The sequence below is a fragment of the Mixophyes fleayi genome, chromosome 7 (assembly GCF_038048845.1).
Source record: "Mixophyes fleayi isolate aMixFle1 chromosome 7, aMixFle1.hap1, whole genome shotgun sequence".
In the NCBI taxonomy this organism is placed as follows: domain Eukaryota; kingdom Metazoa; phylum Chordata; class Amphibia; order Anura; family Limnodynastidae; genus Mixophyes; species Mixophyes fleayi.
Genome location: NC_134408.1, coordinates 147,951,645 through 147,976,614, shown reverse-complemented (window position 1 = coordinate 147,976,614; position 24,970 = coordinate 147,951,645). Strand labels below are relative to the sequence as shown.

Here is a 24,970-nt window from a genome sequence, read left to right as displayed (position 1 = left end):
AATGCATATATGTCATCTGGTGGTAGAAATCTCCTTTAAAGTGTGCTCATCAGCCTCACAAAGGAAACCGATATGAATACGAACTCTTGTATCATGCCTCAGTGATGTCCCTAACTCCTAGTAATTTGATTGGTCCAGCCCACAAAACAGCTCCATTGTTTCCAGACTCAGACAGCAGATCTGAATAACACAGAGACAATTTCTACTTTTGAAACAATTTTCTTTCCCTAAATCTTCAAAATAAAATGCATAGATATGAGATGAGAGATTCTTTAACAAATTCTAACACTTTTCATGATTACAATAAAGGACATTTCTGGGAGATGTTGGACACATGTCCTGAACCAGTGAAAATACTCAGCTCCTTCGCCATCACCTCCACCTCCCGGGGACACAGATACAGATAAAACCAAACGTTTTGCACATAAACAAGAAGTCACATGCCCCTGGTCTCTCTCTTAAAATGAAAGCCGGGGTTTCAGTATGTCGATTTTGCAAAGGAATGCTTTAAATGTGCTGATGGCCATGGATGACTGCCATATTCTGTAATCACTATGTAAACACCGGATAATCCAAGGATTGTATTGGCACTGTGCAGTGATTAGCTGTTCTTTCAGAAACTCACGAGATGTTGTGTAGTGCTGGGACAGAGCAGGTTGCTGCAGGCTGGGCTCCTATAGAACGACACCCTAAAGAATGTAGCTGTAAGGAAATACTCGGCAGGCAGCGTATAGAGCACAGTTACTCTAGCACAACTCTGCGCTAACTCTGGGCGCATGATTGGGCAGTTTGGGGGTCTATTGGCAAGGGATAACTTACTGCTTCACTGAGAAAGTCTTTGCAGATGTGCACAGTCTCAGTCTAACAGTTCATATTTCTGAAAAAAAATGTTGTTAAATAAAATTGTTAAATAAAATTTATAAAAAAATAAATGAATAATTAATTAAGATCTTGGCGTCACTAGAGCCTCACGACCTGCAATCTCCGCTCATTTTGGCTCCATAATAATTGGAGGAGCGCATCATGCCAGCCTCTGGCGGTACTTTGCGGTTAATACACTTTTAAAAAAAAAAATAGTTAATGACAATAAAGAATTTTTAATTGCTTTAATCCTGAGATCATGCAATTAGTTTACCCTCTAATGTGCCCCCTCCCTATTTTTTCACTTTTATTATTATATCTAGTTTGTGTCGGTCAGGAAATGTAATTAAGCGCAATAAAAATTAGGGTGTGTGTTTTTTATTTGTACTTTTTAAAAACTTTTTTTTATAAATTTTTCACTATTTTTAAAAAATAAATGCTGCATTGTTCCTCTGCATATACATTGTCATTGTAACAGCATGTCCTTTTTTTTGGATGGTTATTTGATACAGCACAAATAGCTGAAGTATTGCAGTGTTATCATGTACACTTGTTTTTTTTCATCAGGCTGCTACTAATGATTTATGATGCAGGACTACCATGGCAACCACAGTCATGTGGCACATAATACAGTGATCAGAGAGGCTTTGGACCGCCCCTTTGAGCTCTGTCTGCGCTGTGACATCCTCCTCCCTCCTCTGCCGTCACATGACCTGCTGAGAGCTGTGAGACTGTGTTTGTGTTTGGAAGCCATTTTTGTTTGCCAAACAGAGATATTTTGAGTTGGTGATAATGATTTGTAGGAGGGTAGCTAAGAGAAATGACTATTAGGTGCATGCTTAAAAGGTTTTTAACTTGATATTTAAAGAAAATTAAATAAATCTATGTGGAATTGCTGCTTTAATGATAAAATACAAAAGCAGAGAGTTGGATACTATGCACCAGTCCACCAAAATTAAATTATTAGTCCACACCATGGGCTTAGGAAGGTAAGATGCAATTTCTGCTAGTTCCGAGCTGGTACAAAAATGTCTTTTTGCGGAGGGGAAATGTCTGTGTGTCCTTTAATAACACTTTTAAAATCATACTTTCCTGGGGGAGCCATGACACGAGGGCGGGAGGGGGCATGGCAGGGCTGATTGCGGCATTTTGGTCCCATCCCCATTGACGGAATTTACATTTTGCTGCGGGGTGCAGGGCCTAAATGACATGATTCCCCGCACATCGCATTGTGGAGGCTTACATCCTGCCCCCTTCCTAGTGAAGAGGCAGGATGCGGGAGAACTGTGTGGTCTCCCGAAAGCCGGGGAGATCTACATGAAATTCGTGAGTCTCCCGGAATGTCTGGGAGAGTGGGCAAGTATGCTTAAAATGCTTCATAAATGTATCTGTCAAGAGGTAGCTCATCAGCGTTCTCGATCCACTGCTCATTCTATACATTCAGATTTCTCCAGTGGGTCGATCAATGGACGACTGACCATTATTAGACCAATGAAGTAGGTTGTACAAGGAGAACTGAGTGGGCCCCGGACACAGGAACCTCTTATGTTATATGGGGAGACGGAGTTGTCTTATTCATAAATGAATACATTGAATGGACAACAAGACATCCAATCCCACATATCGTTTGGGGCTATTGTTCTATGGTTTATGAGTGGCGGTAATCTGAGAATAAAAACTGTGCAAATACTGTATATTAGATGATTTATTGATGGTTAAGAAAAGTGAAGTGAAAGTTTGTATTTACTTTTGTAATGGAAACAAGATTTCTACCTCCCATGTTTCATGTTGTCCAAATGCTTTTTGTGTTTGTAATGGAATAATGATGTTATAAAACACTATGTCTAGAAGGGCAGAATTAGGTAACTGGGCTGCGTTCGACATTTCAGGCACAGGGAGGTGCAACGTGTTTAGGGACTTGTGTGTTATTTAAAATATTTCAGATTTTGCTACATTTTTCACCTCAAAGCAAATCATTGGTTCGCTGTAAAAACATACGAGGACATAGTTACACTGATATGGCTGATATTGTATATAATAAGGAAGATGATTCTACTTCAAGCTGACGTGACAGTGACATACCACCCAAGTGTCCCGATTTAGGCGGGGCAGACTCAATTTGACCCCCCACCCACAGGCACGTTTGTCCTGACTCGAAGGAAGTTGGTGAACGGTTGCAGGCACCCCAGTAGCAGGTGCCTCTGGTACGCATGTCGATTTAAGGGTATTCTGATGGTGGGGTGTTGGGACCAGGCTAGCTTTTTCGAAAGCCCTGAGGATCCTCCCAGAGGGGATATGTCACTCCCCATTGTTTCGTAACCACTCCTCTATTTTGTGTGCAAAATGTATACAAAGGCGCCATGGTATCCGCAAAAGAGTGCATTAGGCTAGGTGTGAGCTCCTTGCTGTATTCAAAATTTAACGCCACATAATCTGAGGAGGAGTGGCTTCTGGATTGAAGTGGGTGGGGACTGATCTGTAGCCAATCAGTACATCAGGATGTTTACAGCTGCACTGAGCTGGACATGCTGACCTTGTGGGGGACAGGGACCTGTACAGTCGGGTGATTGTGGACAGATCTGGATGTGACAGGGGCAGTGTTACTGTGGAGGCAGCAGGAAGACACAGACTGACAGTTAGATAATGGAAGGAGCAGGGTCCCCCAGCAGCACAGAGTAGTAATGTGAAGCTCCTATCAAACTGGATTCAGGAAAACAGTGGTGTCAGACACCTCTCTATGAGACAGTAGAATTTGTTCACTCGATTTGCCACCACTGAGCCTGGGTAGTGCCACCAGTGTGCACCAAGGTGACATCTTTTCTTTGTTCTCGGAAGAAACCAACAATTATAATCTTGCTCTGTAAAATTAATTGTCTTTTTTTTACCGCTCTGTAAAACTAGTGCGCTTACCCTGTACTCTGCAAGTAACGTCTGACTATGCCCAGCTTCTCCCACTGCCCGGTGCAAAATTCTGTTCCTGCACAAATGCCGCCATCTCTCTGAGACCAGCATAAGCCATTACCAAAGAGGATTCCATGTTGTGCCCTGCTCATGTCAACAAGGTCCAATATATCCAACGCGTATAACATGCTGATGATCTGCAGCGTGTGAGAACCATAAGGGTTAAGACGATCTGGGTAAAGAGGACGAGAAGGGAATGGCCAGGTCTTTGGGGAAACGAGCAGCTACTCAGACATTGTGAAAGAGTTTATATAACCTAATGTGACTGGAACAATGGTGTAATCACACGATATATGATCTCCTCCGGGAACTGTCTGCACACGGACATGTGATGTTGCTAAATCATTTTTATCATCAATAAAACAAACAAAAAAATAAATTAATTCATTAGTGTCCTGTACGTTTTGTGTTATAGCCAAACATTTACTCCAATATATGGGTTCCCTCTCATACGTTTGAGAAGATACCTGTGTAACTGATGACAGATTTGGTTGCCCCTCTTCCTCCCCCATTTCCTTCCACAACTGTCATGCAAATGAGAATACTTTTCTGGAATAGACCTTTAAAGATTGTGGTGCTGATTTACCAAAGGGCAAAAAGTCATATCGCTGTTAAGCAGAAGTGCTAACCACTGAGCCACAGTGCTGCCCACATTGTGGTGGCTCAGTGCTTAGCACTTTTGCCTCACAGCGCTGGGGTCATGAGTTCAATTCCCGACCATGGCCTTATCTGTGTGGAGTTTGTATGTTCTCCCCGTGTTTGCGTGGGTTTCCTCCGGTTGCTCCGGTTTCCTCCCACACTCCTAAAACATACTCGTTAGTTACTTGGCTGCTGATAAAATTTACACTTCTTACTTGATAGTTTACCATGTTCTGTTGATTATTCCTTATTATTTTACCGGAAACTTTTGAATTATATCCTTGTATGTTATTTTGTTTTTTGTTTTCATCTTAAGTATTGTGGATTTATTTTCCATACTAAATTATACTTATTAACTTCATTTCTCTGTGTTCTTATGAATGTCAGACTTGGTTTTAGAGCGCTACATAGATGAAACAGAGGAGATCATTTGGTGTATGATAACTCTGAGTCAGGGAAGATCATTTGGTTTATGATAATTCTGATGAAAGTAAATTGTGATAGATTAGTTTAAAGGGGGAACCAAACAGTGTCAGCTCTTCACAAAATCATTGGTGGTGGCATAATTGGTAAAGCCAAGTTAGTGTGTGGGACAGACGGGGAGAGTTTGAATAATTTTTAAACAGACCAGGTGGCTGTTTTTGATTAACCCTTTGTCACACATACGGCAGATGAGTGCTGGATGGTCAGAATCTTAATAGCTGCTTTTTAATTTTTTAGGTTTTCAGTCCTCTATCCCACTGTCAATTGGGTGAATGCTAGATGAATCCAGCTAGTTTTTGGAGCATATGTTGCAGTGAGTTTGGTGTTGTTGGGTGCTGTCTGGTGGGTAATATACTACTCACACCCTGCTCGAGTATGCGCTCTCGTTGCTCTTTTTATATAGTAGGTCCTGCTTTAAAAGTTGGGGCCTCCTAGCCAAGGAAAGATATGGCAGATGGACTTTCCTAAGGAATAAAATTTGGCAACAGACACATAAATCCAAACTGAAGTGCTGTGTCCTCTATGCCTTTAACAGTGGAGTTTTTCACATTGGTGAAGGCAACACAGTATAATCATCATCATTTATATAGCACCACCAATTTCGCAGCGCTGTACAGAGAATATTTGTCATTCCCAATGGAGCTTATAATCTGAATTCCCTAACACACTAGTGTCCGATTTTATCAATTACCCTTCCAGTATTTGGACTGTGGGAGGAAACTAGAGCACCAGAACATACAAACTCCACACAGATAAGGCCGTGGTCAGGAATTGAATTAATGATCCAGTGCAGTGAGGCAGAAGTGCTAACCACTGAGCCACTGCACTGTCTTGAAGTAGATGTAGATATAAACAGGTCAGGTTTGTTCTAGAACAGTTCAAATAATGAGAAAAAACTGCATGTGGTGCAATGATAAGAGATATTAGCAGGGCCTAGTTATCCAATACACTGAGTAGACAGCAGGCACAAGGCTTTTTGGGGTGGAAAAAGCTTTTTAGGAGTACAAAATAGTGACAGGGAGAGGCATAAATTGGAATTAATTTCAAAATATAAAATATTAGCTGTTCTACAACGTAAAAAGAAAACATGAAAGTAAAAAATGTACTAAGATTTTAATCTTGATGTATTTCTATGGTAAAGGCTGAAGACAACGAGTCATCCTTGGACGGGAGCTTGAGGACAAGCGAGTAGGAGAGACAAGGATGAGGACAGGCGCAGGAACACCTCTATTCCAAATTAATTTTTGCTGATAGACTAAAAGATGTGCATACGAGCTGACCCCAACCCTGATCAAACCTGATCATAATTTATGTTAACTTGTGAGGCGATTGGCTTAATTGCGGGAGTGGGCTTGCAGATGCATTTGTCTACTTGAATCTGTAGAGTTGATATAATATTCAATACAATTAGGTTAAGTCAATTTGTAAAGTGGTTTGAAATTTTGAAAAAAGGAACATATTTCAACTCTATAAAACATGTTTTATATCATTATGCTGCTTTTTTAGGAACTGTGCTATAAACCTAATATAATACGTGACTATAAAGGTATTTTTACATAACAAGCGGCTTCCTTCAGGTATTTAGATGATAGTTTTTTTTCACATTTATAAAATATGAACAATAAAAATAAAGATTTAAAAATCAAACTTCAGGAAGACAGTAGAATAGACAGGTTTTGTGCTGCAATATCTATTTCACTGTATTGTTTCTCCAGGGTGTGTGTGAGCACAAACACATTTACTTCTACCATTACTTATTAAATAATCTGTAAAGTTTGCACCCAATATTTCAGGGTGGCTCTTAATGTGTACTAATTAGAAGAACAATTAGTATCACCTGAAGAAGGGGGAGGGTCCTGCGCAAAACGTTGTGTTGTCCTGTGTACCTGGCGCTGTTGAAATTAGTCCTGGCCAACCTGTGGCTCTCCAGGTGGGGTGAAACTACAAGCCCCAGCATGCTTTGCCAGTAGATATCCAGCCAATAGCTGGCAGAGCATGCTGGGATTTGTAGTTTCACCCCCACCTGGAGAGCTACAGGTTAACCAGGCCTGAAGTAGCCCATATGAGCACATAGAACTGTGGCCATCTGTTCGGTATGTAGCCCTGAGTAATTTACTGATCGTTAGGCTACAATGTAACCATTTCTTGAGCAACTGGCTGTTTATCTATGCAAACAGTTTGTAAAACATTATTAAATGGCAAACTGGTTACTTTGTGACAACAGGGCTGCTTTCCGAGGGATACAGTAATTACCCCCCATTTTTTTTTTTTTTTTATGAAATAAGTTTTTATTGGGTTTAGAAAACATAGACAGGTTATAAATGCAAATCAAACACAATGGCATGGTAGGCTATTGACAATGAAAGACTGACATCATGGCGCCAGGCCACAACATGCTTGAAGACCCTGAAAAGGGATGCGCCAAACCATACATATATAGGTGTTGAGCACCTCCACCCCCCATTTTTTTTAAACAAAGGGTAAACTTAAAAATCGGGACATGATCCGTTCAAGTACCCAATCGGCACAAATATGGTCACATACTGGTGGGGCTCACATTTTAGAAGGTCAGACCCCTTTGAATAATTTGAACATAATCTTGGACAAAATGTTATATTTTGGGGTGGGGGGTATGACCAGGACATGGTTATACTTCCCAGTACAGGACTTTTATCTTGATGTCCATACACTGTACAACACAGAGGGATACAGGAGACTCAGCCAGAACTGTCTTTGTTCCTAGATGTCCCGGAGGAACGTTCAGAGGGAGCGCTCACAGACAATAACCTGGACGCGGGACCTATGGCGACCGGTGACATTTTCCCAAGGAAACCTGTCAGACATCCATTTAAGGAACACGCTGTACAACGTGAAAGAGCCATCGAGCAGCAGAAATCCAAAAACAACAAAACACCTCACGATGAGAAGAAGAACACGAGACAGCCAGTTGTCAGGGTACGTACAGGGAGCGTGGTGCCGTTACATCCACCAGGGGGCGCCAGAGTGTATTGTATGGCAGATGTGTTCCTTGTCCGTATCATCATCATCATTTATTTATATAGCGCCACTGATTCCGCAGCGCTGTACAGAGAACGCACTCACATCAGTCCCTGCCCCATGGGAGCTTACAGTCTAAATTCCCTAACACAGAGAGAGAGAGAGAGAGAGAGAGACTAAGGTCAATTTTGATAGCAGCCAATTAACCTACCAGTATGTTTTTAGAGTGTGGGAGGAAACCGGAGCACCCGGAGGAAACCCACGCAAACACGGGGAGAAGATACAAACTCCACACAGATAAGGCCATGGTTGAGAATTGAACTCATGACCTCAGTACTGTGAGGCAGAAGTGCTAACCACTGAGCCACCGTGCATGCCCTATGTGATCTGTTGGGGATATCTGAGACCATCAGCCATTGGCCTAATAACTAATACACCTCACATTAGATGTAACATTGTCGGCTGCTTGGACCAATGTAGCAGAAACATCTGTAGAAAAATACAGTAACAAATAATAGACACAGAAGTAACTACGACCTTCCTGAAACTCACATGTAGCCACTTAAAGAATTGTTAAACCTTAATACAAGTTATACAAGTTCTCTTTTACTAAGAACAATAACAAATAAACATGTAACAGTCCCAGAACTGGAGATATACAGCATTGTATTGTTGTTGTCTGTACAGCTGATTATTGGGTCTTACAGCCATTTATAGATAACGGTGGATAAGAGACTCTGAGGACTGTACATGTGTCAGGATGATTAACTGTATTATCCAATCACAGCTTTAGCTGGCTGGGAGTGGCCATATTGACACCTCTTAATATATTGTGCTGTATATACCGAGAGCAAAGGAAACGTTAAGATAATATAAAGGATCCGCTCCGCTTGTCTGAGATAACTGAGGGTAAAACGTTTGCGGCGTTTACTGCTTCCAACAGCGCTAATTATAGTTGCACCAAGTCAGTGATGTCAGAACAGTATATGATGTCAGAGCAGTATATAATTGTACAGTGATGTCACAGGTGTATATAATTGTACAGTGATGTCACAGGGGTATATAATTGTACAGTGATGTCACAGGTGTATATAATTGTACAGTGATGTCACAGGGGTATATAATTGTACAGTGGTGTCAGAGCAGTATATAATTGTACAGTGATGTAATAGGACTATATAATTATGCAGTGATGTAACATATATATATATATATATATTAATCAGGCTTCTTACTCCGCAGAGTCTTTGCCAGCAGCAGCTGGACCAGGTGCTGGAGAGGATTTCATCCATGAACCTTCCTGATGAGAGAGGACCCCTAGAACAGCTGTACGCCCTCCAGATCCCGAACTGCGACAAGAGCGGCTTCTACAACCTTAAACAGGTCAGTGACGTGGGGACGGGTGACGTCTCCTTATGCATAGACCCAGATACCGGTCACATCGGTGCTTTACATAACTTGTACTGATGCAAATTATTTCCTACAATGATTGAGGTGTCTGTGAGCTGCCGTTATTCATAGGGAACCCAACGCAGTTTACTTATTACCTGATACTAATAATATGTATAATAAGTCAAGTATAATATATCCCCTAGGCTGCTCCATTACCATAGAGCTGCAGGATCCTAAGTTCCACCATGTAGTCTCTGTAAAACAGTGATAGACAACATGATACGTTTCAGGGGCCGCACTTTACCTTTAATCTCAATAAGAAATTTAAACAATGCATTTAAAGAATGAAAGAGACACCGATCTATACAAACACATTTGACTGTACAGCAGGAAGGGGCTGGGGGCTGCCGGGGAAGGTTTGGGGGCCGCCTGTTGCCCATCACTGATATAAAAGAAACGTGTGTTTATAAAAGAAACGTGTGTTTGCTGACAGTAATTATACATGTAGCTGCGTGACGTAGGCTCGGCCATACGTGTTCTTTACTCATATCTGTGCATGGTCACATGTACATATCATGTCTGTGTTTTGCTCAATGGACACTTAGCAATTCAGGGATTATGGAACAACCCCCTTTCCTAGCCCTGAACTAATATAATAAACATATGATGTTTGTATCTCTTTAATAATAAAGTGCACTCAGTGGTCACTATTAGGTACAACTGTACAACCTGCTCATCCGCGTGAGGCCGGGACTCGATGAAACGCGTCATTTAGGCCCCGCTAGAATCCGATTGGCTGCTATGGGCAACGCCCCCACTTTTCCTTTTTAGAAGGCTTGATAAATCCACTGTATATCTAATTGTAGATTAATCTAAATGCATTTGTTCCCATTCTCTCTCACAGTGTAAGATGTCCGTGAACGGTCAACGCGGAGAGTGCTGGTGTGTTAATCCCACTAACGGGAAGCATATCGTTGGGGCGCCCATGATACGAGGTGACCCAGAATGCCACTTGTACTACCCAAGCACGGAGGAAGAGCGCAAGACTCGTGTCCAGTAACGTGGTGTCTGGGCGACCACCTGCACCCTGCCAGATAATATCACAATCTGTATTTATATATATATATATAGGGTTAAAGTGACATGATATGACGGTTTTGAAAATGGGCTGGTTGATGTCTAAACTCTTTGCTCCAAACCCGCGCAATCTGTGCTAGAACAAGACAGAACCCTGCGCCTGGAATAATTTGTAAGGCGCCACTTTAACAAAACCATCCCAATTTTAAAACTTGACCTGCATGACCCTACGTGACAGGTGCAGGGCCAAAGGTCAAATGTTCGCAGTTCATCCAGCACCGTGCTCTGCATGTCCAGGAGAACCAACCTCTGCCAGGTTCTCGGGTGTTGATTAATTCTTTACCAATCTAAAATGCTTATCCAGCAGAAAAAATATCATTATAACCACACGTTATAAAAATAAGTAAAGTGCGTTGGCAAAAGTGCGCGTTTCACAGCCAAATTGTTTATTCCAGGATTCAAGTGAAAGTCTGTATCTGAGGCGAACACATTACACGGGTTTGTCCGTCAGAAACAGACATTTTACTTACGTAACTCCTTACGCACTTGGGATCCATGATATGATAGAGTCGCCTTTATTTAAAATTATTTTGTAAGATTAAATCGCCATTTTAGATTGTACATGATAGACCTTAGTAACATTACTCGATTCATCACCTGCTCGTTTAATTACGTTTCCAATAAATGATTTTCAGCATTCGCTTAACCCTTGCATAGCCAGCGAGACCAAGAAAACATTTTTTTTTGGGTGCGTTAGAGGGCCCCCGAAATATTGCAACCTAAGGTTTACTGATCTCTCCACAAGGTGCAGGGTTAATAAACTCTGGAATGATTTGAGGGGTGAGAGAGGTGTAGTTTAATGTTTTTCCTTTATTTTGGCATGAAAATGATACCGTGGTGACCTTGTTTGCTTTAATCACTTATCAGCCTCTGGTGTAAAAACAACATTGTACGTGTATATGATTTTTCGCTTTAAGACTCTTCCTAATTACTGCACCAGAGAACTATCCTCTTCTTTTGTAACACTGCAATAATTCTATAACATGTAACGTTCCGTTTCTTAGGAAAGATACATAACATTCTAAGTAATCGCTATGACAAGGTGTTATGCAGATAGCATCAAAGTGCAGCCCCCATCCTGGGGTGAAAGGGAAATATATTCAGGGAATGACACAAGAAGCGAATCCTCTAGTCAGGCACCTTTTAAATGCTGCTTTTCATTTTCATGTAAACTACAGGATAATCTTAAGTGGTCAAAGACAAGTTTTTTTTTATTAAACTGCAAACATGTTTAATCCTGTTTTATGCTTAAGTTAAAGCCACATTTAAAACATATAGATTATGTTACTTATCTTAACAGTTTGAGTTTAAAAAAAACCCAAAACGGTATATACCTCTATGTTTTAAAGTATAAAATACTAAACAGAGCTGCAGTGACAGGTATGATTAGTTAGTACCCAGAATGCAGACTGACATTCAGCTATGTCTGTCAGCAATATATAATCTATATTGTTTTGTTTGCTCAGTAGTCATGGTGTTATAACTGCAGATCATTAGTCAAGATAATATTGTTTCAATAAGAATGTGATACTTGCAGGAAGGTCTAACACTACTGCCACATATAGGGCTGCCCAACTATTATATAAGCTATAAAATAGATACTCTTTAATGGAATTCTATATATAAAAAAAAATACACAACACATTCCATTTGAGTATTAAATACGTTTGTATCTGCTATTTTATTTTTATTTTAATAAGTTTGTCCATTGAACAAGGTCAATTTCAGCACCTACAGTTTATCAAATAACCCAAATTAAACCCAACGAACGTATACTAACTATTCTGTTCTATATCACACCAGAACAGACCCCAATGTTTTTAATTTCAACAAATAAACATTTAAAAAACAAAACCTGTTGCAACAATGTCCGTTATATAGACAGGTTCCTATAACACAACAGAAGTTATGCTTTTTTAAATTTTCTGTTATTACTTGCTATGATGTTCAGGGAGAAGAGGTTCATCTCAGTGGTTACTGACAGGAAGTGCGAAGTGCTGAGTTAAACTAGACTTCCCCCATGATCAATTTTTTTATGTTAAATACCTTTAGCTCCACAAATTTTCACATTTTTGGTTCAGCATTGAAAAAGAAAAGCTGCTTCTTAATGATCATTCCAAAGAACTTCTATGTATCTGTTGAAATATATTCTGTTAATATTACGCTTTGTATGCCCGTCCTGTGTTCATTTCTTCTATTAAATGCAATTGTACAGTCCCCTGGGGGGAGATTAAACGATATGGACCCAGCCCATTCTAATTAGTTCCAGACAATCACAGTATTTGAAGGGACACTTGTCTGTGCATATCTATTTTGTTTCTGCTTTATTTTGTGTTTGCAGGTTGGGCACATTATCTCCACGATACAACCCACTTGTAGAATAGCTAAATGTGTCTTATATGATGCCATTTGTATTATTGTCCGACAGTCACTGCATATTATCGGACCATAATGTGATGTAAGGTGCATTCTGATTAGCGACCACTAGATGTCGCCCATGTTATTCGCCATGTTAAACATCTGCAGATTATTCCTACTTTCCTTACTTAACTCCTAGGGGTAAATGTATCAAGATGAGAGATTTCCGGCGGGTTTGAAAAGTGGAGATGTTGCCTATAGCATCCAATAAGATTTTAGCTGTCATTTTGTAGAATGTACTAAATAAATGATAGCTAGAATCTGATTGGTATTTCAAACCCGCCGGAAAACTCTCAGCTTGATACATTTACCCCCTATAGTTTATTGGCAAATGTCTAATAGTAAATAACAAATAAATTGCTGCTTTCCTGAATAATCCTTCTGCAGATGAATCTCTTGGGGTGTGCTGTGATTGGAAGGTGTGGGGGGTCTCCCTATGTTGAGCTGTAAACTTGAGGAAATATTTGCATGCTGATAAAGTATGCCTGTAACAATGATGATTATTTTGCCATATGTAGCTCACTGGAAAATAGAAGATTAGGTGCACCTACACTGTGTTGAAATAAATGTCTCTACACAGTGGGGGCAACCATTTTGTGGTTTCCACCAATATTCAGCCTATCGGTTCACTAGCAACTAGTGACATCACTGAAGCGTAAAACAAAAAGTGCCTCACAAACCAAAAATAAAAGCGTGAATATTGGTTAATGAGTGTTTAGTGACAAAGTGCTCACTTGGTGTTTGAGACAGAACAGAACATGAGCAAAGCTCTATGAATATCACACAGACATTGAGACCATTTATTATATTGGTGCCTGTATGGTTCTGCTGGCCCCACCCACATCCCATTTTGGCACCACCCCATTTATTACTCTCTGTGGAGTGCCATGTGGTGACATCATAGCCCGGTGCCATACTCCTTGCCCATTTCCAACATGGAGGAGCAGCAGTCTGCAGCTGCCGGTTGCTGCCCCTCCATGTTAGTGACTGGCGCACAGCAAGAGGGCTCCACGGTGACAATAAAGACAGTCAATGAATAAGATTATGTCACACATTCAGCGGTTTAGGCGCCCGCTCAACCCGGGTGCCCTAGTCATGTGCCTAGGTGTGCCTAGTGATAGATCACATTACGTTCCATGTCATGTTCAAATTCTTACCAAACGCTCATTACCCATTCATGTGACTGAGCCCTTACACCTAACACTCAGCTATTGTGATGCTAAAACTTCTTTCCTGTCTGTAAAAGCCACAAAGACCTTGTTTTATTTGCCATTGTTGTCTAATAAATGTATTCTCTTGTGTTTTATACGCAATGTACCATCTTTTTGTGGTGTTTGTATGTATCGATATATTATTAGGCGTTGCAGTATTCACAGCCAGGTCACCAAAGTGATTTCTTCCCTCTGCCCCATAATGTATCATATCAGGTAAGGGACAGTTTCTGTGGACCTGACGTACATTTAACTATAAAAGGAAACTTTGTCACAATTGTTTATTACTCAATAAAAATTGAGGAATATATGGACTGTGCCTGTCGTCGTTATTTGTGGTTTGTATTTATTTTATCATCAATAATGTTTAGGGAAGTTTAAAAAAGAAAGGGGGTTAAGGGGGGTACATAAAGGAAAAAATAGGGAGGGCGAGGGGTATATTTAAACATGGGAAGGTTTACAAGTACAAAGGGGAGGGAGGGGGGTACACGTTTAAGACATAATACATTTCGAACCGTAACCCAACATTCTAAACTGTCAGAATGAGGAAATAGTCAACGTAACATAATTTAATGTTGGGTCGATTCATTTACACTGAATGAATTTGAACCGTTTATTAGGGGTCTGTGTTTGTCCCTTTTCCTGATTCCTGCCATATATTTTGACCTCTAGGCCGGGTCATGTCCTCAGTGATATTATATCATACTTTGGGCTCTTGTGTACAGGACATTCACATTTTTTGTTTCCAAACCCTTTTTACACTCATTGCATATTCCAGGATCAGTATAAATTGGTTCCTATAATTGTTTCACCACATTTGGGACCTAAAAGGAACTATTTCGGAGATTTTATGGCCTGAGCAAGCCTCACCTGATACAGGTACCATATTTTAAAATTATGGGAGCCCTACCTATACCCCCAATGATGCCCTAAATGCCCCATCGCCAATCCTGCCACCGTCCCTCAACCAAAATTGAGAGGGTGAAGTTTTATATGCTAAATAGAATATTTCAAAAAAGTTGCTAGATTAGTGTTAGAGTTCCATCATTAGTTATTTAGTGGTAAGAATTTTGATTGAATACTATTGTTTAGTGATTTTAATTAGCTTCTTGGGTTATTGTAATGTTACTAGTCAGAGTTGCAGGAGCCGAGTGCTAGAGATTGGAGTTCAGTATAACGGGAAGGGGGGGGGGGGGCAGCTGAAGAGCTTTTCCCAATGTGTCCGGCCAGCGAACGGAGCAGAACACAGTTTGGATCATATAGAAAAAGGAAAACTCTAGAGCAGCAATATTGGGAGCAGGTGAAATATATATGTTTTATTACTTAAACTTAAGAAAAAAACAGCAGTTACAAATATTCAAAATATCCGCAGGAGTTTACCTTGCAGTGTCAGCTGTTTTAGATAAAGTGAATTTCGGGATATTTTCGGGTACAGCCTTTGAAATCTTTCATATAAACCTTTTTTTTATTCTAGGCAGTATAAGTTTGTCATATCTTAGATACAGCACACGTTAGGGGCTCTATAATACAGATCATTATTTACTCATTTTTTGGGTGAAATCAAGGACAAATGAAATTTTTTTTTTTATCTATTTTTGCCCATATTCCCTTCTATGATAAAAAAAACAATAAAACCCGTTAATGAATATATGGTACTTAAATGAAGCCCTAGTTGTCCTAAAAACAATATCAAATTCAGTTGTTTAAGAAATAACTGAGCAATTGTCTCTTTGTCAATGTAACTGCTACAAGGGAGGAATCACATAGACTGGTGACCATTGAAAGCCCATTGAGTGAGCCAGTTGGTATCTACGGCAAATCTTAAGTATCTGAGTGTTTTATAATAATACACCATTTCTTCCCGAAAATTGTAGAAATGAAAAAAATATTTTGATATCCACATTTATATTTATTTGGTTTGCAGTGGAATAAAACACACAAAGAAGACATATTTACTTAGACGTATCTTATTCCATACAGAGATCTTAAATGGGCTGCACAATTAGAGCTTTTAGAAGTCGTTAGAAATAATCAGATTACAAGCAGGTGATTCTCCTTCATTTTCACCTCTGGTAAGTAACAGGTGCCTGCAATATAAAAATTACTCATTAAACAGACTTGAATAAAAAAAGGACTCCTTCTCTTGTTTTGTGTCACTGTGTGTATACTATGAGCAGGGAGAAAAGCAAGAAAACCAGAGAATGGTCTGAGAAGCTCAGACAGAAGATCAAGCGTGGACAATCTCAAGGCTACAACTCATTATCATCATCATCATCAGTTATTTATATAGCGCCACTAATTCCACAGCGCTGTACCGAGAACTCATTCACATCAGTCCCTGCCCCATTGGAGCTTACAGTCTAAATTCCCTAACACACACACACACACACACACACACACACACACACACACACACACACACACACACACACATACACAGAGAGAGAGACTATGGTCAATTTTGATAGCAGCCAATTAACCTACTAGTATGTTTTTGGAGTGTGGGATGAAACCGGAGCACCCAGAGGAAACCCACGCAAACACGGGGAGAACATACAAACTCCACACAGATAAGGCCATGGTTGGAAATGTAAACTCATGACCCAGTGCTGTGAGGCAGAAGTGCTAACCACTGAGCCACCGTGCTGCCCATCACTTAAACTCTGCAGACGTTGATGTTCCCGTTTCCGCCATACGTAACGTTATTAGGATGATTAGAAATAGAAAACTTGATTGTAAGTTACAGCGCAGGATTGTTCCAGTGGTGGAGAAAGCATCTCGATCGCCTGCCAAACGGATTCAAGCTGCCGCTCAGACAGTTTCACCTGGTACCATCTGTTGTCAACTCAATGAAAGGAGGTTATATGATAGGAGACCCAGGGGGTCCCCTCTGCTGAGAGAGAGACCAACTGGAGTTTGCCAAAACGAATCTGAACAAGTCACACTCCTTCTGGGAGAACGTCCTGTGGACAGATGACATCAAATTAGAACTTTTCGGTAAAGCACATTATCCCGACATTTGCAGAAAGCAAGATGGAAAGAAGATCCTCTCTATAGTCAAACATGGAGGAGGTTCGGAGATATTTTGGGGTTGCTGCGCTGCATTTGGCACTGGGTGTCTTGAACGTGTGCACGGCATCATTAAATATGGAGATTGCTATGACATTTCGGAACACACTATCAGTAAGCTGGGTCTCTGTTGTGGGTCCTGGGTCCTCCAGCAGGACACTGACCCCAATCACACCTCAATAAGCTCCCGGGGATGGTTCAGGACAAGAAACAGCAATGAGTTCAGATCTAAATCCCTTAGTACTTCAGAATAAAAAAAACAAAGGTTTTGTATATTAAGAGAGAAAGAATTGAGGAGACAAAATACCGTCGTTAATTTCAACTTATGTTTAGAGGAGATTGTGAGTAATTTGGGAAAAGTGCCAGTTTGTTTTCGCCACGACTGTACGTCCCACCGAGTGATGATTTTAGGCCAAAGTGGCTGTGGGTGGTGATCGCTTTGGCTCTGAGCACGGCCCCAGGTGACATGACACGCCCCCAAAGGGACACGACACACCCCTCAGGGAGCATGACCCCGCCTCGTTCTCCTGCATTGTGGTGCACATTCTCTGTCTCAAATCAGAATTGTTGAAAAGTAAGTTATAGATACAGAAGTGGAAGTTGCTGAATCAATTTATAGGCTTTTGAGCAACTTCCACTTCTGTATTTGTCATGTTGGTGTCAGTAGCTGAAGGGGGGTGCTTTTTGGAGGCTTTTGGGGTTCCTCCTGGTAAGTTAGCTCTCAATTTAAAAATACATATATGTATGGCTCAAACATATGGGACTCTCACTGTTTAGAGTTAGGACCACCCTATTAGCAAAAGTGCCGTGGAGTGGCGGGTGGCTTAACATACATTTGTAAATGTGTGCAACTAAGAGTTTTGCATTTCATCTACAGTAGAAATGTTAGATCTGTTGCTGGCTATAGCAGTGTGCTGGGGGATCTTTCTGAAAGTAAGTTATAGAACCATATAACTCTGGCCGATGCAGTGCAACGGCACAGCCGAGATGAACCCACTAATGGTTTTTGGACAAGAAATTCCACAATGAACACTAGACATGATATGATCAAGTTATTTTGTGTGCACCCAGAATCAGCACAAAATCTGCTGCTTCCCTGGTTTTCTCCTTCTCTAATTATCTGACGTTACAGCGATCCATCCAGAGCAAGTCTGAATCCGCATAATCCCTGATAGAGTCTTTGTAAATACAGAGCCTGGAGCGACCTGGGCTAATCCCAGCCATAAATTTGGAGAAATAAACTGAATCATACTACAAAGCCTAAAATAATTCTGTGGATATATAGCGACTCCTAAATGTGCACCCACGTGTTACTTATAAAGCAAAGAGACCAGAATAGTTCTAAAACCATAAACTTAAAGTACAATTTTCAGTTTTGAATGGATATTGCTAAATAATATTGATGCTGGATACAAATAATTGTAGTGGATAGCAGATAATTTGTTTAGTTAGGAAGCAATGCTCAAAGTTACGAGAAATTCTTGAACTCTAGATAGATTATTTAGCGACCTTCGGGTAAGGTGAAAAGGTGCAATGATATTCGTCTGGGTTCAAAATGTTCAAACTTGTTACAAATTAAGGGCAACATTTTAAGAAGACGCTGCCCCCTTGTGGTCAGGGAGTTGAGGGTTAGAAAGAGTCACTTGGAGTTATGATGGAGAAAAAGACACAGTGGATAGACCCCAATACCAGTAAGCTGCCTTTTATTTTGGCAATGCAGGACCAGGAATAAAAAACCTACAGACCATAGTCTATGTAAATCCCTGATGTAGATAAACCGGAGGAACTTCTGCGAGACCCTGAGGATGGCGAGAGGCAGACAAGGGGAATGGTTGCCTGGGATCATCAATTTTCTTCTTCTCGTTGCGGTATTTATTGTGAGACGCAAACCACGCCCATTTTGCATAAAGCCACGCCCTTAAAGCCACAGAGGAAAATTAGGACTGTTGGCGGGGACATAAATAGTAATGTAAATCTTAGCTATAGGGATGAACAATTTATAATATGGTATAATGATACCTACAAAGATAAGTTGAATTATCACAAACAAGTATCTTATTATTGCCACAAAATACTGCAGCACTATAAAGTGGAGAAACTGAGGTTAGTACAAAGACGTAGAGGACCAATAGGTAAATTAGTAGACAAAGAAAAGCAAAATATAGGACACTGAAAAGTATTAATGCAAGAACAGCAAGAAATTGAGCATAATATTGTACATACGACTTAATAGGCAACATATAAAACAAATATAGAGGTAAATTTACTAAGCAGCAGGTTTGAAAAAGTGGAGATGTTGCCTATAGCAACCATTAAGATTCTACCTGTCACTTTGTAGAATGTACTAAATAAATGATAATTAGAATCTGATTGGTTGCTATAGGCAACATCTCCACTTTTTCAAACCTGCAGCTTGATAAATTTAGCCCCATAGTGTCGTACGAAACATGGAAGAGTCAGGATACAAGGATGGATAGGTGGATGGGAACGGAAAGAAGACAGGAGGAGAGAGGGACATATTTGTGAAAGCCGACAATCTAGAGGGGAGGGGTGGAGACATCAGGAGTGTAAGGCAACAGGTAGTGAGAACGTGGGCGGAGGCCGGATGGTCCAGCGGGTGTGGAATCAGATTGGAGACTTGTGGGCTTTGATGAACAAGTGGGTTAATGAGAGGCTGTGGAAAGTGGGCGTAAATGTGTATTACATAACTGGAGAATGGCACGGGAGGGCGGGTGCAAAGTGGAGTGGGATAAGGTTGGAGATGAATGGGGGGGGGGGAGTTTAGGTATCATGTTGAGGTTCTAAAATCAAGTTTGTTTAAAAATATATATAAATATACATTTCCAGAATACGTACATATCTCACACAAGACACTGCAAAAACTTTAATTCATGCACTCATCATCTCCCGCATTGACTATTGCAATTCCCTCCTTACTGGTCTTCCCAAAATCAGACTTGAACCCCTACAATCTATTTTGCACGCAGCGGCTAGATTGATTTTCCTTGCAAACCGCTCTTCCTCTGCTGAGTCACTCTGTCAGTCTCTACATTGGCTGCCTGTATTTCAACGAATCCAATATAAAACTCTTCTACTAACATACAAGGCCGTCAACAAAATTGCACCAACGTACATCTCCTCACTTGTCTCAAAATATCTCCCAACTCAACAACTCCATTCTACACAAGATCTGCGTCTCTCTTCCACTCTCATCACATCCTCCAATTCTCGGTTACAGGACTTTTTTCGGGCTGCACCCACGTTGTGGAATTCCCTCCAGTAAAACTTTCTTCTAGTCTTCAAGAGTTCTCTGAAAACCCCTCTTCAGACAAGCTTATAATATTCCACTACCACCCTCTTAATCTCCCTAGGTTACCCTATTACCACCCTCTACACAGCTAACACAAGACAACAACCCTCTGACCAACTTTGTTGTGTGACTGATCACATAGCTCACTAATTACTATGTAACCTTTGCATTCTAGCTGGACAAATATTCAATATGATGTAGCATTTACCCTTATGTATCAAACTCCCATTGTCCCATAGATTGTAAGCTTGCGAGCAGGGTCATCTTACCTCTCTTTCTGTATTACCCAGTAGTGTTTTATTAATGTTTGGTCCCAATTGTAAAGCGCTACGGAATCTGCTGGCGCTATATAAATAAATGTTGATGATGATGGTTTTATATAAAGGTAGAATGTGGAGTTGAAGAGCTATTAATCTGCTATGAGACTACACTGACATCTAGTGGTATAAAATGAAAACTACATCTGTTGCAATGCTCACAGAAGACAAGAAAATACTGTTCCCAGGATTCATTTAGATCAGCACAGTGTAAAGCTGTATATTATGAATGCTGCTATTGCACCTAATGCATTGTTATGTTAATACCCCCAATGTTTATGCAACTGCCTGTATGCCAAGAAGTCAAGGTGGTTTTATGCATCATTTTTTCTTTTGCTCCACAGTTCCCTAAGGGATCAAAAGTGCAATCAGAGCAAAGTCTCCCCCATATTGTTTGCATTTCCCCTCTCTCACTAAATTTAACTTTTCCTGATTTCTTCTACTGAATTGATCATATGACAATTAATCCAGAGGACACTTAAAATGTCTTTATATCAAGTTTCATGTGCGGAATGCGTCATATTAAATACAGTACCACCAGCCGGGTGCACCCTTCTGAAATAACAGTGTACACCACCTGTGACCTGGTGCTAATAAATCACAGTGAACCAGAAGGTTTGTACAATCTCCACCTAGATTATTTACGGTAAGTATCTTGTACGCACAGCAAACACGTTTGCACTTATCTGTAGGTAGAAATCACTGGAGTGTAGAAATAAATACTTCTGTAAAATTATTTATTTTATATTTTAACTTCCACAGAATTATTTTTATGACAGATATTATGTAATTGAGCAATTGATGTTACCCCTTCACATCCACTGTTCTTTTGAACCTTAATGACCAGAACGATCTTCCTATTTCTGCCCCACAATATGGAGCCGATGCAGAGGGCGACATGCGCCAGTTTGTGTAGCGTATCTTGCATGAAATCTTTCAATGCATGCCCAAAAAAGTGGGCACACACCTATGTACCTATGCGGAGGAGCGTGATTCTGGCAAATAACCCCGCCTGTGCCTGGGGCGGCAGGACGGGGCAGGGAAGGGGCGAGTAAACAAAGGTGAATCCTGATTAACATTTATTTCTTAACTGCAGAAATATTTTGTTTTATTTTCCTTTGTACGAACCGGAGAGTTTAAAACGCCCAGTTTGTTCAGCTTAGTGACATAACATCTATGGGGCTTACTAAACGACTGGCAAAATTATATCGGTCAAAATAAAAACTAGGGAGAAAATATTCTATGAAAGTGGAGGAATCATAAAATATTCTTAAATACATCTTTGCAATTGTCAATCTTAGGCAATATTCAATGTCCCCTTAATACCTTACAAATTAGTTGTTTTTTTTGTTCTTGCTAATGTTTTATCGTTAACCCAGGTGGATACTAGGATCAGAAGAGGTGGACATGATAGAAGAAAAAGCAACATACTTATAGAATATGGAGTGTAGAGAAAGACAATCCTACAGACAAGATACAGTTTCCATTCCTCCTCCTTTATAGACTATCTCCCTTGTCCCGTGTCAGGTGGATCCCGGAAGAAGGAGGATGCATCTATTACAACTCTAAACAACTGGCGCTGGATCAGGACCCCAGAAGTGAGGAAGAGGGGGTACAAGATCTAACATGTGGAAGATACCAGGGGCAGAGATGCAGTTAGGTCAAAGCCGGCAGCAGGATAAGGAGCAGTGAGATGAATCACATGAATCACCCAGCGAGGTATAAATTCTGCAAACAAGCCAAGGTCAGTTCCATGAAGTCATGTTGGGTAACTGAAGGGCAGGAGAAGGACACACTAGGCCGGGGTGGATCAGATTCCTATTTGTTACTCTTTAAATTGTATATTTTTCTCCCCAACACAAGGTCGACTTTATTTAAAGAACAAGAAACCCCCCCCAAATGTACTCAGTTTAGGGGATTATTTTTTAAATGAACTCTTCTGCCACAATTTTAAAGGACCAAGGTGCCGAATTGGAACTAGCTGAGATAATGAGGGTGACAGAGGATGTTGTAGAGGAGTATTTATTTGAATTAAAGTATTTTTATAAAGGGTGTATTTTATTTACATTTTACTCTGGTGCAATACAGATCCTAGCGGGTTCTGGGTGCTAGTCCTGCTGGGACTTTCGGCTCGCCAAGTGCCAGCATTCCCTGACAGCCATGGGCATGCTGGTGCTTGTAGTACTGCAAGCACCATTTTTTGCATATTTTTGTAAATTCTAGTGACTTTATTGATAATTATCTGTAGAAGTCCAGCTGGAAGAGAGGGGTGAGGCCCGGACGGCAGCAGTGTGGGGAGAAACAGAGGTCGGTGTGATGAGTATAACCTTTCTCCATCATTTACATCAAGTCCTTCCCTGGCTTAGATAACCTGTGGCTCACCAACAGCTGTGGAACTACAAGTCCCATCACCTCATCAGAAGACGTTCCACAATGGGCATGAGAGCCTCAGACCTCCGTCCTCTGCCCCATCTGATGTTTTGAAGACTCGGGAAGAACTTCCGCTCCCGCTTGCACTAATTACACCATTCTTTAATGTTTAGTACATTAAGCAGATTTACATTAGTCTTTGTTCAAAACCCAATAACGCAAACCCTCACTTTTGATTCCTAGTACCAGTGTGGGCTGCATTGTGGATTGTTGCTGTATGTTTTAATGAAAAGACCCATATGACACACGACAGGCTTTGATAAAAAAAAGATGCAAGTTATCCGTCATAAATGTGTAATCAAATATAGTTAATATATCTGAGTAATTCAGTAATGTGGTGCAAATGTCCGAACGTTTGAAAACTTCCAAAAGAAAACTTTTAAAATGATAGAACTATTGGTCAATGTCTCATAGCAGAGAATTGGACAATTGCTTGCGCCCTGAGATTGTCTGCATGCCGTGGTGGCCACTGTCTGCCCGCTTGTAATCACACTATCAAAGGCTGGATGTAGCCTGATAGGACAGAAGTGTTTATACAATTGCTTGGGCAGATATACCCAACGCGTTTCATGGCTGGGCGCTATTCCCGATGTAATCCTTGGTATGACAAGAGTTCTAAAACTATTTTTGATCAGACCAAGATCAAGTTTGTAAATCAGCTTCAGCCACCTATAGTTCAGTTTTCAAATAAGGAGAATCTTTTATATACATTAATATATCTAATTATATATAAACTCTCAATAAATATAATGAAAAGGGACATTAGGGGCTGGCACAAAATAGGATTAATAGTTAGGGGCATATTCAATTAGGTTACCGGTCCGCGATAACGCACGTTACCGCGGAACCTGTGCAGTATTGACGGTAATACGGTACCGCAATAATGCAGATTTTCCTACGCAACCCTGTGGGGTGTGCACGAAAATTCACGTTATTGCAGTACCGTGAATTGACTTTGCGGCCCGTTCTGGCTCGTTCCCGCAGACCAGAAACTAATTGAATATGCCCCTTAGGCTATGGCTTGGTAGTATACAATGGGTTTGTATCAGAAAGGTATGTTAATACAATGGTCATCTTTTGAAGTGTTTTGAAGTGATTGTGTTCGTCTTGTCTTGCATCCCATTAACCAACCTGTGACATTTTCTGTGGTCTGATCCATTGCTAAGTGTTTAAATTCTGATGTCGTAAGCACACCAGTTCATAGGAGGAACAGCAAGCCGCTTACACAGAAATGTAGCATCTTTAAGGCAGAAAAATAATATTTGCCTGGTCTTAACGCTCCAATACTACAGCTTTGCTGGGAATTGTCACCCTATGAAATGCATTCATGAAGTTACATCTGCCTGCACCTCATTAAGGCTCATCTTGCAATTTTCTGTCTCATTTTGAGACAATTTCCAAAAACATTTAATCATGTCCTATTTCTACACCCTAGAATTTCTTGAAATCAACTTTAAAAGAAAATCAGTGACCTACCCGGAATAACCAGCCATGTTTTTAATCCGGGGTCCAAGGTTTTAAATAATGCATATAGTTTTTTTTTTGGATATGTGCAAGTACTGTTTCTTAGATTATAACATCATAATGAATGATGGTGTTTATTCTTGGAATACCCCACACTTTTAATTTTCCATAAGTGGAGACCACTGTAGATTCAGATGATGAAGACATAAAACAAAATTAAAATGTCTGTGAATTGCTTATCAGGACCCCTGTGATGCAAGTGCAGATGTTCACATGCAGCT

At 40.5% G+C, this 24,970-nt stretch overlaps 1 protein-coding gene across 1 annotated transcript in view; it reads left to right on the top strand.

The window, feature by feature from the left end:
* The window catches only part of IGFBP2 (insulin like growth factor binding protein 2), a 40,008-nt gene extending 25,599 nt beyond the window's left edge, over window positions 1-14,409 (top strand). The window contains exons 2-4 of the mRNA XM_075181098.1: window positions 7,688-7,899; window positions 9,184-9,324; window positions 10,238-14,409. Coding sequence (XP_075037199.1) covers window positions 7,688-7,899; window positions 9,184-9,324; window positions 10,238-10,393 — 509 coding nt within the window. The 3' untranslated portion in view covers window positions 10,394-14,409. The remainder of the gene's footprint in view (window positions 1-7,687; window positions 7,900-9,183; window positions 9,325-10,237) is intronic.
* The last annotated feature ends 10,561 nt before the right edge of the window (window positions 14,410-24,970 follow it).